The sequence below is a fragment of the Microtus ochrogaster genome, linkage group LG3 (genome assembly GCF_000317375.1).
Source record: "Microtus ochrogaster isolate Prairie Vole_2 linkage group LG3, MicOch1.0, whole genome shotgun sequence".
In the NCBI taxonomy this organism is placed as follows: Eukaryota; Metazoa; Chordata; class Mammalia; order Rodentia; family Cricetidae; genus Microtus; species Microtus ochrogaster.
In genome coordinates this window covers 45,086,386-45,100,785 of record NC_022029.1, presented here as the reverse complement: position 1 = coordinate 45,100,785, position 14,400 = coordinate 45,086,386, and the positions used below count along the sequence as shown (strand labels likewise).

The following is a 14,400-nucleotide window of genomic DNA, read 5'->3' as shown; positions in this document are numbered from 1 at the left end:
AGCATTCTGTTCTGTTTTCTCCTCCCACCTATGTTTTAACCTATGAGGGCCAGCCAAGCAGTTTCTTTATTATAATTAACCAATGACCTTCCTCCATCACCTGTATGTTCTAACAGTTCTAATATGGCTTTCTCTGAACTGGTTCCAGAGACAACGAGCCCAGCAGTATGCTAAATAAAAACGTTCTGTTAGGACAATTAGGGGTTCCCATTAAACATTTCTGCAATGTTGTCCCTAAAATTATTCAAGCTCATAAGAAAAAAAATTTTAAAAAAAACATTAAGATAACTGGGTTGGGGCCAGGAGAGGAGTTACAACAGTCTCTTATGTTTTGATTTCCACCTGATTTCTGTGCCACCAGCCTGGATACTCTAAAACAACTCTAAAGCCATTTCTGACAACTCTGGGGCAGTAGTGCCCCACCCCCGGGAACCAAAGACCTAACAGCTACACATGCATGTACTGAGATACTGGGAACTTTCCATCTCCCTGAATAGGGGCAAGATAACCCTTAGGTGTTGACTTAGTTACTGGTGTTTTGACTCAGTCCCTGGGAAAGGAGCAAAGGGACCCTCAGATGTTTCCTGTTACCTCATCTGACCTGGCAACCACTCTCCAGCCAATTATTGGTAATAGCCCTTTTGAAAAAGCCAATCATAATAGTTAAAGAACAACCCCCAGATACCCCCCACCCCTTCCTTTTGTGGTTTTTTTCCTTTAAAAGTAGCCTGTACCAGCTATTTGGAGTCTTCCTGGCCTCTTGAATGCTGAAAGACCTTGTCATGACAGAATTAATAAAATCCTCATGCTTTTACATCAACTGTGCTGTGAGAGATGGTCTCTTGGGGCGACTCTTCCTCGGTGATTGGACTCTAGGGTCCAACAATCCTACTGCTCAGCCCAGGAAACAAAACAGTTTCCACTTAGTCAACCAGACTAGACAATGAACTGGAGGGGAAAGCGGACTTTATGATATGGAAACTTCTTCATAAGATGCTCATCTTCCCAGATTGGGGGGGGGGGGGGGATAAGGAAGTGAGGGCTTGGTTTTTTGTTTTGGGTTTTTTTTTTTTTTTTTTTTTTTTTTGGTTTTTTTTGGTTTTTTTCAAGACAGGGTTTCTCTGTGGTTTTGGAGCCTGTCCTGGAACTAGCTCTTGTAGACCAGGCTGGTCTCGAACTCACAGAGATCCGCCTGCCTCTGCCTCCCGAATGCTGGGATTAAAGGTGTGTGCCACCACCGCCTGGCAGGGCTTGGTTTTTTGAAATGAAGCTAAAAGACACTTTGGTTTTTTTGGTGATTTTTGTTGGTAGTGTTTTGTTTGTTTGTTTGGTTGGTTGATTGGTTGGCTTTTTTGAGACAGGCTTTCTCTATGTTACAGTTGTCTGTCCTGGAACTCACTTTGTAGACCAGGCTGTCCTTGCCTGCTTCTGCCTCCTGAGTGCTGGGATTAAAGGCATGCACCACCACTGTCTGACATCTGTTTTGTTTTATTAGCAAGACTGTGATTTTAAAGTATGCAATCTCGGGCCAGTAAGCTAGCTCAGCAGGTAACGGCATTTACCGCTGAGCCTTGCATGGTCAGAGAGAACAGACTCCTTCAAGGTGTCTTCCAACATCCAATTATGAGCATCCAATAACATGCATGTGAACACGCAACACACACGAACAAAAATAAGTGATTTAAGTAGACAAATGTAATAAATGAAGCACACATCCCCTTGAATATTTGTCAGACTACATATTCTGCCATTTGCCTTAGGAAATCTTAGTTATCCCAGCCAGGGACAGCACAAGGCACATGAGCACAGGAGCCTTCAGATACAGATGACTAACCATGGCTCAGCTCTGTCTCTAACCCACTCTGGAAACATCACCCTCCACTTCCCCACAGAAGGCCCTAATTTGCTCTTTACTCTTCACCCCCATGGCCAGCAGATTATGGGTTTTCCTCTTTCCGTTTATGAATGCTACTAGAGATCCTGATTCCTCTGATCAGAGGAACAGTCAAGAAATTCTCAGAGATGTTCTTTCCTAAGACACTGGAAATTAATCTCACATGCGAACCTTCCCTAAATCTAACAAGTGGAGCCACCTCAAGAAAGAGTAGAGTGAAAGAAAAGATCAGAAAGTATGGTGTGGCCGGGCGGGTGGCGCACGCCTTTAATCCCAGCACTCGGGAGGCAGAGGCAGGCGGATCTCTGTGAGTTCGAGACCAGCCTGGTCTACAGAGCTAGTTCCAGGACAGGCTCCAAAGCCACAGCGAAACCCTGTCTCGAAAAACCAAAAAGAAAGTATGGTGTTTCAGTCAGCCCCGGCCGGCCACCTAAGAAAGGTGCACCCAGTCCTTTCTTCCACCTCACGGCACTCTCCCGGCATTGCTGAGAAGGGAAGGATTCTGTTTCCTGTGTCTATCCTACATATGGGAGAAAAGCTCTCCTAGTGTTCCAGAATCAGGCCCTCTAAAAGTTTATCACAGACACAAACGCTGAGAAACATTCTCCCACCCTGGTATTCAGAATGCTTTACATCATCAAAAAGGAAATTACTAGAAACCATTAAAGCCCTGCTGACACACAGTATAAGAGGGTGTTACCCAAAGGACCTGAGAGGAACCACTTCTCATCTCTCAGCTGACAAGAGTCATAGGAATGAAGAAGACAAAAGGAAAGCAGGGTGGTGGGTAACACTAACAACGCAGGACGGCACCTAAAGACCAGCACAAGGCTCCCATTGTGGCCATCAGACAGGCCATGGGTTTACACAGCTCAAAGAGCCCAGTCTCAGCTACTCTAGCTCTCCCTCCAAGTTCCTTGGATCTGTAGAACTTTAAGACAACTCTGAGGCCATTTCTGAGGCCTCTCAACAGTAGTGCTCCCCCCCTCCAGGGAACAAAGGACCCAACAATTATACATGCACGTACTGAAATGTTGGGAACTTTCCATCTCCCTGAGTCCTTGTGAATGTTCTCCAAATAGAACTCAAGTTATTGGAATAGGGGCAAGATAACACTTAGGTGTTGACTCAGTTCCTGATGTTTTGACTCAGTCCCTGGGAAGGGGTCAAAGTAACACAAAAATGTTCCCCCCTTAGCCTGACTGATCTAGCAACCACTCTCTCGCCGTGGCTCACACCAATCATTGCTAGTAGCCCTCTGAATCAGCCAATCCTAATAGTTGGAAAAACAACCCCCAGACTCCCCCCTTGTTTCTGTGGCTTTTTTTACTTTAAAAGTGGCCTGTGCCAGCTATTCGGGGTCCTTTGGCTTCTCGAATGCTGAAAGACCCTGTCGTGACAGAATTAAAATCCTCATGCTTTTACATCAACTGTGGTGTGAGAGTGTTTTCTTGGGGCGACTCCTCCTCAGTAATTGGACACTAGGGTCCAACAGATCTAAATGTCTGCTCACCTCAGTTATTATTCCTATCCCTATAACCTCAAGATCCCACATGATTCTCTACATTTAAATGTCCTTCCTGGTGAAGGCCTAGTGTGTGCACTGTGGGACCAGCTAGACCTGATAGCCATGAGACCTTAATTAAGGCTTAGAAGTGATGAGCTTATGCTATCACACACATAAATGAACAGATTGCTCCCACAGACCAATCACTGTTTCTAGGATCACAGTAGATGTAAGTTTTCTTTCCTTCTGAAGCAGGGTCACACCATGTAGCACTGGCTGCCCTAGAACTCACTATTTAGACCAGGCTGGTCTCGAACTCACAAAGTTCTGCCTCCCCCAGTACTGAGAGTGCTATGCTCTCGGCAGGTGTGATTCTTTGTTTGTTTGTTTTCTGAGACAGAGTTTCTCTGTGAAACAGTCCTGGCTGTCCTAGAACTCACTCTGTAGACCAGGCTGGCCTCAAACTTACAGAGATCCACCTGCCTCTCCCTCCCAGGCGTTGGGATTAAAGGCGTGCGCCACCACCGCCCAACAAGTCTCAGATATTTTTTAAGTGTGTTCAGGGCTGACAAGATGGCTCAGTGGGTAGACACTTGCTGCCAAGCTGAAAACCTGAGTCAAATCCTGGGACCACATGGTAGAAAGAAAGAACCAGTTCCTACTGCCACATGTATGCCATGGTGTGTGTGTGTTCAGAAATAAAGTCATAATGCTAGGCTACAATTTAGTCTCCCTACAAGCTGCCATGCTTCCTGTACACTGTTGCACTGAGCTTGTACACAGCTCACAGCTTACTACAGGCATGTGCACAAGTCATGTTCTAGAAACCTCCTTCCTTTTGTCAGGCCATTGGTTGTCTAACAAAACAACATTGTTTATGCTATGAAACATCTCATACCACAGGTGTGGTTATCATTTAATCTATACCCCACCATCCATATTTCTTGCAAAATTTAATTAAAAACAGAATGTATGTAGTCAAATCTCCTTTTTTACACAGGAATATTTTTTCTGTGTAATGAATTTCCTTCATCCAATCATGAGTCACATAATGTCTGGCTGTTCCACTCTCTGTGATCCTAAGATTAATCAGTGGACTCAAAGTCTAATCCTCCCATTATAATGGAACCTGGACTGGAAGTGCACAGTTATCACTGTCTACAGCAAGGCTTTGGCACAAGACAGTGAGCATACCCATGGTGCAGAGACAAAGATACACAAAGTGACCTTTCCCTGACGGCAGGGATAAATGGTGCCACACAAGCCTTCAGGGAAAGGAACTGACCACTTACCCTACTCTTAACAAGCCTGATCAATTTGGTCTTTAATCACACCTGCTGGTACATGCCAGGAATTCCAGCACTCAGGAGACTGAGGCAGGAGGACTGTGAAAGTCTGAGGTTAGGCAAGACCCTGCCCTCCCTTACCAAAAAAAAAAAGTGTTAATTAATGTCAAAAAAAAAGTTTGAGAATCAAAGCTGAAGAGACTCTAAATTCTAGATCCAAGGTTCTTCTACATTCTCATGTAATTACTTTAATTTCATTCTCATGTAATTACTTTAATTTCATTCTCATGTAATTACTTTAATTTCATTGCCCTTTTTAAAAGAGAACATGGGTCTAGAGCAGTGGCACATACATGCCTGTAATCCCAGGACTCTGAAGGCTAAGGCTGAGACCTTGCAAAAGAACAGAGAAGCAGATGGAAGGATGGAGGCAGGAATGGAAGGAGAGTAGAGAAAATTAACTATGAAGAAAAAATTAGGGCAAATAACGGATTGCCTTATTAGTTAGATTTTACTCAGAACAAGGGAAAAATACAAGAAAGAAAAACATCACAACAAGCCACACAGTCTCAATGAATACTCTGTCTAACTCAACAGACAGACCCTATTTTTGGCCGCTGTATTTGATTCTCTCACTGACAGCCATATCACACTAGATGTGATTCCTGAGCACAGTATCCTATTAAGCCATATTTAATATGGCCCAAGATCAAATTGATCTTGATGCTACACAAGCAGTTTGAGGCCTACTCCTCAAGCTAATGAATCCCTAAACAAAAATTCCTCTAAAACAGGGAAATGCATGCCCTTTACTCTGAAATCACCATTCAACCCACAAAGTTGTTTACTGTGAAACAAAAACATTTAAAATATATTAAGGAACTAGCATCCTTTCCAAGATGCAACAGCTGTGTCACAGGATAGCACTGCATATTCTGAGCACAAATGATTTGATACTACGCAGGGACCTTGGGAGTCAAAACCCAACAATTTCCCTCAGCTCACTGCCACGAAAACCTTGAAATCATACTTTGCATTTTAATAAGCGCTTTGGTTTAATGATGCAGCAAATTCATTTAGAAACCTAATCTGAAACCACAAAACAAGTCATTCTTGATGTTCTAACTATACAGACACTGAGCAGTTCCCTTGCAAAGTTTCAAGGCAAGTTTTGAAACCTTTCTGGGAAGCCAGCAAGATGGTCCCATAAAGGTGCTGTTGCAGCCAAGCCTGAAGACCTGAGTTCCATCCCTGGGTTCCCAGGGTAGAAGAGAATCAACTCCTGAAAGGTCGGCTGGCCTCCACAAGAAAGTGCACAGATCCACGCAATAAACATATAGTAAGATTCCTTTTCTTTTAATTTCCAGAGTTCGTGCTCTGTAAGAGTTAACAATCATTTACTTTGACCTCTTCAATTCCTGGTGTCTCAAATTCTCACCACGACACCACTGTGATGCTGTGGAAATTGCTGACACAAGCCAACTGTGCTACATAGTTTTTGTTAATACACGATCACTGCAGATCCACTCTCTAAGCAAAAAGTAGAATCGCATTTTAAAATAAAGATCTTAGCTCAAAATATAGAAGGTCTTACCTCCCATTGTAAGTGGGGCGGGATATTTCGTATCTGAAGTTTCCGAATCCTGCAGAAGAATTAAAACATTTTAAGGAACAAAACTTACAAAAGAAAAACACACCAGTAGCCAACACAGAATTTAAGAAATACTTAAAATACGAATTTTAATTTAGCTGCACAAGATGTAATGAGGGAATGCAGCCCAGGGAAAAAGCACGCCAACCCCCAGGTATGCCCAAGACACACGGACTTGGCATTCTTAAATGACTGAAATTTTCTAAACCACAAAAACAGACAGATAAATTCATTTGTTCTGATGACTATGTTTCGCTCCCGAGCCCCCTTTCCTCAGCTTAAGCTTCCCAGGGCACAAACAGAGCTTTAGTCCAGATATTTTTGTTCTGAGATCACAGCCAAGGGGCTCACGATAGCTTTCAGGGAACTTGCGACGGAAGGAAACTCACATGTTTTCACTACTTCCTGACTGTAACATTCAACGCATTCTTTCATGAGTGCTGGATATAAGCCATAGTACCTGTAATTCTCAAATCAATAAAAATCAGCTACTCTCATGCCACGAAAGGCGCAGTAGATCTATTAAATATCAACTGCATTTAGTGCCAAGAAATTTACTATGTTGCCAAACTTATACATACACACACAAGCATGCATGCACACACCCAAACACACGTGGTCTCATGCAGACTAACCTAGAATGACCTTGAACTCCTGAGGTCACCACTGCCTTTACCTTTTGAGCACTGGGCTTATAGCTATGTACCATGAAGCCTTATTCATGCAATGCTGGGCACTGAACCCAGGGTCTCATACATGAAGAAAGTACTATCTACTGAGAGCCATTCCCCAGCTCCCCATGATTATATTGAAAAGTATATATTACTGTATCATTTGCTAACTGTATGGGCTCAGTGTTCTTTTCTGGAGATAGGGTCTCTTGCGCTGTATCCCAGGCTGGCCTGGAACCTGTAGCAATCCTCTTGCCTGAGCAGGCTTGAACTAGGACACCAGGTTTTGCTAACTGCATTTTAAAATAGATTCTTTAGCAATCCTATGCATTTAAAGACATCCTAGTATAAGCAGAGACTGCACGTTTGTTTCCCGGCTGCCCGGACCTGAATAATCACACAAAACTATATTAATTACAACACTCTTTGACCTATTAGCTCAGTCTTCTTATTAACTAATTCTTACATCTTAAATTATCCCATTCTATTTATCTATGTATCACCACAAGGCTGTGGCCTACTTATTGGTAAGGTTCCGGCATCTGTCTCCTTTGGCAGCTACATGGCGTCTTTTCTGACTCTGCCTACTTTCTCTCTGTTCATATTTCCTGCCTGGCCTTACTCTGCTAAGTCATTGGCCAAAACAGCTTTTTTATTAACCAATGGTAATAAAACATATTCACAGCATACAGATGGGAATCCCACATCATTCTAGGACTTGGGCAAAGGCTTAGTTGGTAAAGTACTTGTGCACAAACATGAAGGTTTAACCTCTATCTCGACCACCCTTTTAAGAAGCTGGACACAGCCGGGTGGTGGTGGCGCATGCCTTTAATCCCAGCACTCGGGGGGCAGAAGCAGGCGGATCTCTGTGAGTTCGAGACCAGCCTGGTCTACAAGAGCTAGTTCCAGCAGGACAGGCTCCAAAATCACAGAGAAACCCTGTCTCGAAAAACCAAAAAAAAAAGAAGCTGGACACAGTGGTGCACGCTTTTAATGAAGCTTTAAAGAAGGCTCTGTGAGTTCAAAGCCAACCTACACAGTGAGTGCTAGACCAGCCAGCCTACAGAGAGTTTTCTAGACTAACCAGGGCTTTCATAGTGAGATCTTGTCTCAAACAAGCAAACAAACAAAAAGATTGAGAAAAACACTTTTTTGACCTCACATTCAATCACATGAACGTATGCACACTAATAATAATGATAATAATACTGGAACTTGGGAGGGTGAGGCAGGAGGATTATTGTGATTGAAGCCATCTTAGAGTCAATGTAAAATTTGAATTGAAAATAAGTTAGTAGGTTTCAGGATAAGAAATCCACAACATAGAAAACATGAGGAATCTTCATCTGTAGTGGATTGTGATAAAGTAGTCCCACACTAGCTCAGAATAGAGTATAATAAAGGGTTCTTTATTTAGGCATAGACTCACAGATCAACAGTCCTCTACAGGAGCAGGAACTGAATCCCACAGCTGAGAGGGCGGTGGGGGGGGGGCTGCTCACGTTTTTTTTACATCTGTTTTTATAGTACCCAAGGCCACACCCAACGTGGTCCAGCATCTCAAAGGCCAATGGCTGAAGAAGTTCCCATAGCACTTTTCCCTTTTATCTAAATAAGAGAGTTCAAAACCCCATTCAAAACTATATACAATAAGAACAGATATCAAGTATAAAAATTCAGAGACTCCCTGCTCACAATCTACATGGAGCAGAAGGGAACTGCATTCAATAATTTTTATACACCGTAAAACAGCAAATCACCAGGGAGAGCAGACCAAAATAGTAGATATAATGTCAGTTAAGGAAAAAAAAAATTGAGCACCATCTAATTAGAATATACAGAGAAAATGTTGCTTTGTTCAAGAATAACCCCCAAGTCAGGCATACGAGGAAAGAAGGAAAGCAGTTCCAGCACTGGGCAGGCTAACAAGATGAAAGGCAGGAACAAACGCCCAAACTCGTCCTCAGCCACGCGTGCGCACACTCACGCACACAACCTGCTAAGTTCTCCACGCCATGTCCTGGATATGCTCTGCACTGCTTCACTCACTGTAAGCATCCACCCTGCATAACTAAGCAGAGAATATGCAGATGGGACCCTATCTTACTCAAGTATTCGACAGGCTTGGAAGCAGAAGGAAGACACTGAGTCTCTACCCACTCTGAATACTCTGTGGGAGCGAATATCTCCATAAAAATTTCCCTAAAGTCAATGTGTAAATGTGTATATACTCACATCATAAAATCAAATGTCCAAGAAATTCTTTAGGGTGCTAACCTTTGAGAAACAGCCTTGTTCCCGAGACGCTTAAGAAGGCACACACCTCTCATTTACCGATTAAACGTCCTTTTGGAATAATCATTTCCTAAATGATCGTCCAGTTTCCTAATCAACCAAAGGTGCCAACCATACTCAGATGGTAGAGAAATACCATCTATGCCAAGAGAGCACCTGAGAAAGGCAACCCAACCTACGCTGCTCACCTCTGGTGTCCAGCTCAGTCAACTAGAATGACATCCTATCTAGGTTGATTCTAAATATTTTTTTTGGGGGGAGGGGGGGGTTCGAGACAGGGTTTCTCTGTGGCTTTGGAGCCTGTCCTGGAACTAGCTCTTGTAGACCAGGCTGGTCTCGAACTCACAGAGATCCGCCTGCCTCTGCCTCCCAAGTGCTAGGATTAAAGGTGTGCGCCACCATCGCCCGGCTGATTCTAAATATTTAAGAGTCAAGTAAATATTGATGTTTATAGAGGGTTTCTGCCCCTACCCTACAAAAAAAAGTGTGGTAGTACAGGCCTGTAATCCAAACATCCTGGAGGACTAAGCTCAAGGTCAGCCTTGCCTACCTGAGGATCTGGAAGCCAGAAACCTGACAGACACTTATATATACATGCATGCTTGTAACAGTTCAATTCCAGTATAAGCTAAATGATGTTTCATTCCCTGGGACGTCACATATTGTCTTAGTTAAGGTTTTTATTGCTCTGAAGAGTCACCATGACTACAGCAACTCTTATAAAGAAAACGTTTAATTGGAATGGCTTGCTTAGTTTCAGAGGATCAGTCCATCATCATCATGGTGGTAGCATGGAGAAATGCAAGCAGATGTGGTGCTGGAGTTGAATGTGCTATATCTTAACCAACAGGAAGTCAGCTGGCTGTCACACTGAAGGGAACTTGAGCAAAAGAGACCTCAAAGCCAGCCCCACAGTGACACACTTCTTCCAACAAGGCCACACATCCTAAGGGGTCCTTTTTAAAAAGACCACCACACACACACACACACACACACACACACACACAAAAGATAGAGGATAACAGAGTTATCTTGGGAGTATAGAACAGTGCTTATCCCCAACAGGTCTAAACTTTTTATGTTTAGTTAATGGAAGAGAAAGGAAAGCCTATGTGACTGAAATCCAGGCAGGGGACAAAAGCAGGATGTCTAGAAAATTTGAGGCCAGCCTGGACTACACACAGGACACTTTCCAGACTAGCCTGGGCTATGTATTTCAAACAGCCAACAGAAACTCCAAAACAGAAGGAAAGCATAAGATTAACAGGAATTGGCATTTCTGCTTAGTTTCTTAAATCTTTTTTTTAAATTTATTTATTATGTATACAATGTTCTATCTGTGTATGCCTGCAGGCCAGAAGAGGGCACCAGACCTCGTTCCAGATGGTTGTGAGCCATCATGTGGTTGCTGGGAATTGAACTCAGGATGTTTGGAAGAGCAGGCAGTGCTCTTAACCTCTGAGCCATCTCTCCAGCTCGAGTTTCTTAAATCTTATACAGAAGGAAAAGGAATATCGCACACTCAGTACAAGAATGAAAACTAGAAAAATCACTAACTCATTTAAGTATATAAATCATTAAAAAAAAACAAAAACCAACTTTCAACATAACCTATTTATAAATTTAAGAGACTTCTCCCGAGAAATGGATTCTAAGATCACTTACTTATCCGGAACTGGGGAGGACTCGACCCGGTGCCTCACATGTCAGGGCCCTGGCTCCACCCTCATACTGACACATTCATCATGAAAACTCGATAAGCAATGTATTTTATAAAAAACGAGTTTAATCACAGGATAAGGAGACTCCAAAATTCTAAAGTGCACTTTCAAGACCTTTAGTTAACTGATGTAATTTTATGTAAAGCTTCAAACTGACACCGAGTTCTTTTCACGGTGACTCCCAGGCGGCTGGCTGTGTCAAGATACCAGTTTGTTAGGAGCTCACTGAAGTAGATGATGATGTAGCTCCACACAGTCTGTGAGAAGCACATGGCCATGAAGTAGCAGCTGGTACCCTGGGTGAACAGTGGAAGGGTTGTGTGTCAGGCTCCGGGGTGGGAACGACAAATAAGGTTTTCCCATGACGCAGGAGTGAGCCTACTGTTGAGGAAGGGGCATTCCTGTCACAGAGCTGGAGAGCTGGAGAGGAGGAGGAGCAAGTCTATGCATTGTGAACGCCAATCTGAGTGTTCTCAACTTGATTGTTTAAGGGGGTGAGGGAGGGAAAGGAATGGGGCTTGGTGATACACACCTTTAATCCCAGCACTCTGGAGGCAGAAGCAGGTGGATCTCTGTGAGTTCGAGACCAGTCTGATCTACAGAGCCAGAACTAGGAAAGCCCAGGCTATACAGAGAAACCCTGTCTAGATAAAAAAAAAAAAAAAAAATTTAAAAATAAAGAGGAAAAGGAAGAGGAGGGCATTCCTAAAAAAAAAAAAAAAAAAATTTAAAAATAAAGAGGAAAAGGAAGAGGAGGGCATTCCTGGACTGACAAATACTACTGTGCCTTGGTGGTCAAGGCCAAGAAGAGCAAGCAGAAAAGTTTTCAATCTCTCTAAACATTTGATGTCTGCCAATGTTGTCGGAAAGCCCCAAGCAAAGAAATCTAGAAGCCAAACACCCAAGATTCAGTGTCTTGTTCTCCACCTGTTCTGCAACCCAAAACACAGCCGAGGTATTGCTCTGAAGCACACTAAGAAAAACAAGGAAGAGGCTGCAGAATATGCTCAACTTTTAGCCAAGAAAATGAAGAAAGCCAAAGAAAAACAGATTGTCGGAGCTTCTAAATCTAAGTTCAGTCAAAATCAAGTCTTTAAAACTAACAAATAATCAGACCTTAAATTTAAAACAAACAAAAACAGCAATTGACACTAAAGTAGAAAAACTAGTAAGCTGAGCCTCCATATTCCCATTCCCAGCTCCAGCAATCAAGTTTGATCTGGATCGTGTTCATTCTACACCCTGTCCCCAAAGCCCCGCTCAGGTAGATCACGCTGCAACAGTGTGAACAAGACAAGGGCCGCATTCAACATGACCACAACTCCAGCCCCGCACAAGATGGACTAGCCAAGACTCCGTCAGTAGATACCCAGGTTGCTCATAACTGTCATCTCCAGTTGGTTTGTTCACATCAAGGTCTTAATAATATGCTTACATTTACTTGGCACAGTCCCAAGTCATAAATCCTCTCTGATTCTAGAGTTTACCTATGGCTTCCCCTCTGCCCAACCATTTACTAAACTGAATGTAATATACAAAGATAGCATGAAACACCCATAAACTCCCCAAATTACCAAGAATCAAAACAACTCAGGGGGCATAGTGGGGCATTCCTGGAATCCCAGCACTGGGGAGAAAAGGCGGAAAGATGGGGGAGTTCAGTAAGACCCCATCTCCAACGCTCCCCTCCCCTCCAAGAAGACAAAGGCAACTGAAGCTGCCCCATGCTAGTTTTTACGCTGCCTCCCTTAGCGTCGCCAGCAGCTGGAAGTGTTACCAGTCTCGCAGCTTATTTATAAATACATGTTCTCTAAAATCATGTAGACTGGGTGTGGTGGCGCACGCCTCTTGTCCTAAAACACAGGACCAAGCACATCTCTGAGTTGAGAGCCAGCCTGGTCAACGATGTGAATACTATCTAGGTCAGCTAGAGCTACACAGAGACCAAATAAGGGCTGGAGAGAAGGCTCACTGGGTTAAGAGCACTGGTTATTCTTTCTAGAGGTACTGAGTTCAATTCCCAGCAACCATGTGTTGGCTCACAGCTATCTATAGCGGGATCTGATGCATAAAATGAATAAATCTTAAAAAACTAATTACATAAAGGCATCAGACTATCGAGCACAGTGGTTTCTGCTTGCTACCTCAGCTAAGGAAGGAGATTCAGCACAGTTCAAGATCGGTCCACCCAAACCACAGTGAATTCCAGATCAACCTGGATTACAGAGTAAAACCTGGTTTCAAAACCTCATGGGGGTGGGGCTGGTAAAGGGGAGGAAAAAGAAACAAGCCGACAAGTGACTTTAAATAGCTGAATGCTGAGGGCTCAGGCCTGTAATTCCAACACCCAGAAGGCAGAAGAGGAAAGAGCCTGTTCAACATCACCCTCAGCTACATGCAAAGTTCAAAGGTGACCTGGGCTACATGGAACTCATTCACAGGCCTGCCAGGATTGCCAGCCTCTCCTCGGTGGGAAACTGACATTTGTGTCAAGTCTAGTATCTTGAATTTGATGCCTGAGTCCCATCAGCAGGGGAGAACAAGCTCTCACAAAATGTCCTCTGGCCTTCCCGTGCTCCACGGTGCACCTGAGCACACACTAATAAACGTGATATAGGTACACTTGTGCGCACACACTAATAAACATGATAAAGGAACACCTGAGCACACACACTAATAAACATGAACTCACTTATACACACTCTCTTTTTCTTTTCTTTTTAGTTTTTTGAGACAGGGTCTCTCTAGGTAGTCCTGAAACTCGCTATGTCAACTAAGATCCTCCTACTTCTGCCCCCTGAATGCTGCCCGCCTGGCCTGGAAGTCTTGACCCTACCTAACGGCTGGGATTTCAGGTGTGCCTCCACATGCCTGGCTCTCTGGCTGTCTTTTTATATTGTGGTCATATGTTATTCAGGTTGAATCCATGACTTTCTCACTCTGCCAAGCCTCCCATAAGACCGAATCAGAATTCTTCTATAAAGAATTACAGCAGGGCACAGTGGCCATTATAATCCCAGATATTTGGGAGGCTGAACTGGGAGGATTCCATGTTAGAGGCCAACCTGGGCTGCACAGTGAGAGCCCACCTCATTCAGCAAACAAACAAAATGCTAGAAATGGTAACACACACCTATAATTTCAGGAGGAAGAGGTAGGAGGTTCACCACAAGTTAAGTGGTTAGCCTGGGGCTGGAGAGATGGCTCAGTGGTTAAGAGCACTGTTTTTTCTTCCAGAGGTCCTGAGTTCAGTTCCCAGCACGCACATGGTGGCTTACAACCTTCTGTAACAAGATCTGGTGCCCCTTTCTGGCATGCAGGCACAATGCTATACACATAATAAATAAATCTTTTTTTTTTTTTTTTTTTTTT

At 43.5% G+C, this 14,400-nt stretch overlaps 1 protein-coding gene across 2 annotated transcripts in view; it reads right to left on the bottom strand.

Annotated features, from left to right (window-relative positions):
- Igf2bp3 (insulin like growth factor 2 mRNA binding protein 3) overlaps positions 1-14,400 on the bottom strand; it is a 139,537-nt gene that overhangs the window by 83,743 nt on the left and 41,394 nt on the right. For both annotated transcript variants that reach the window (XM_005360845.2, XM_005360846.2), the window contains exon 3: positions 6,282-6,330. In XM_005360845.2, coding sequence (XP_005360902.1) covers positions 6,282-6,330 — 49 coding nt within the window. The remainder of the gene's footprint in view (positions 1-6,281; positions 6,331-14,400) is intronic.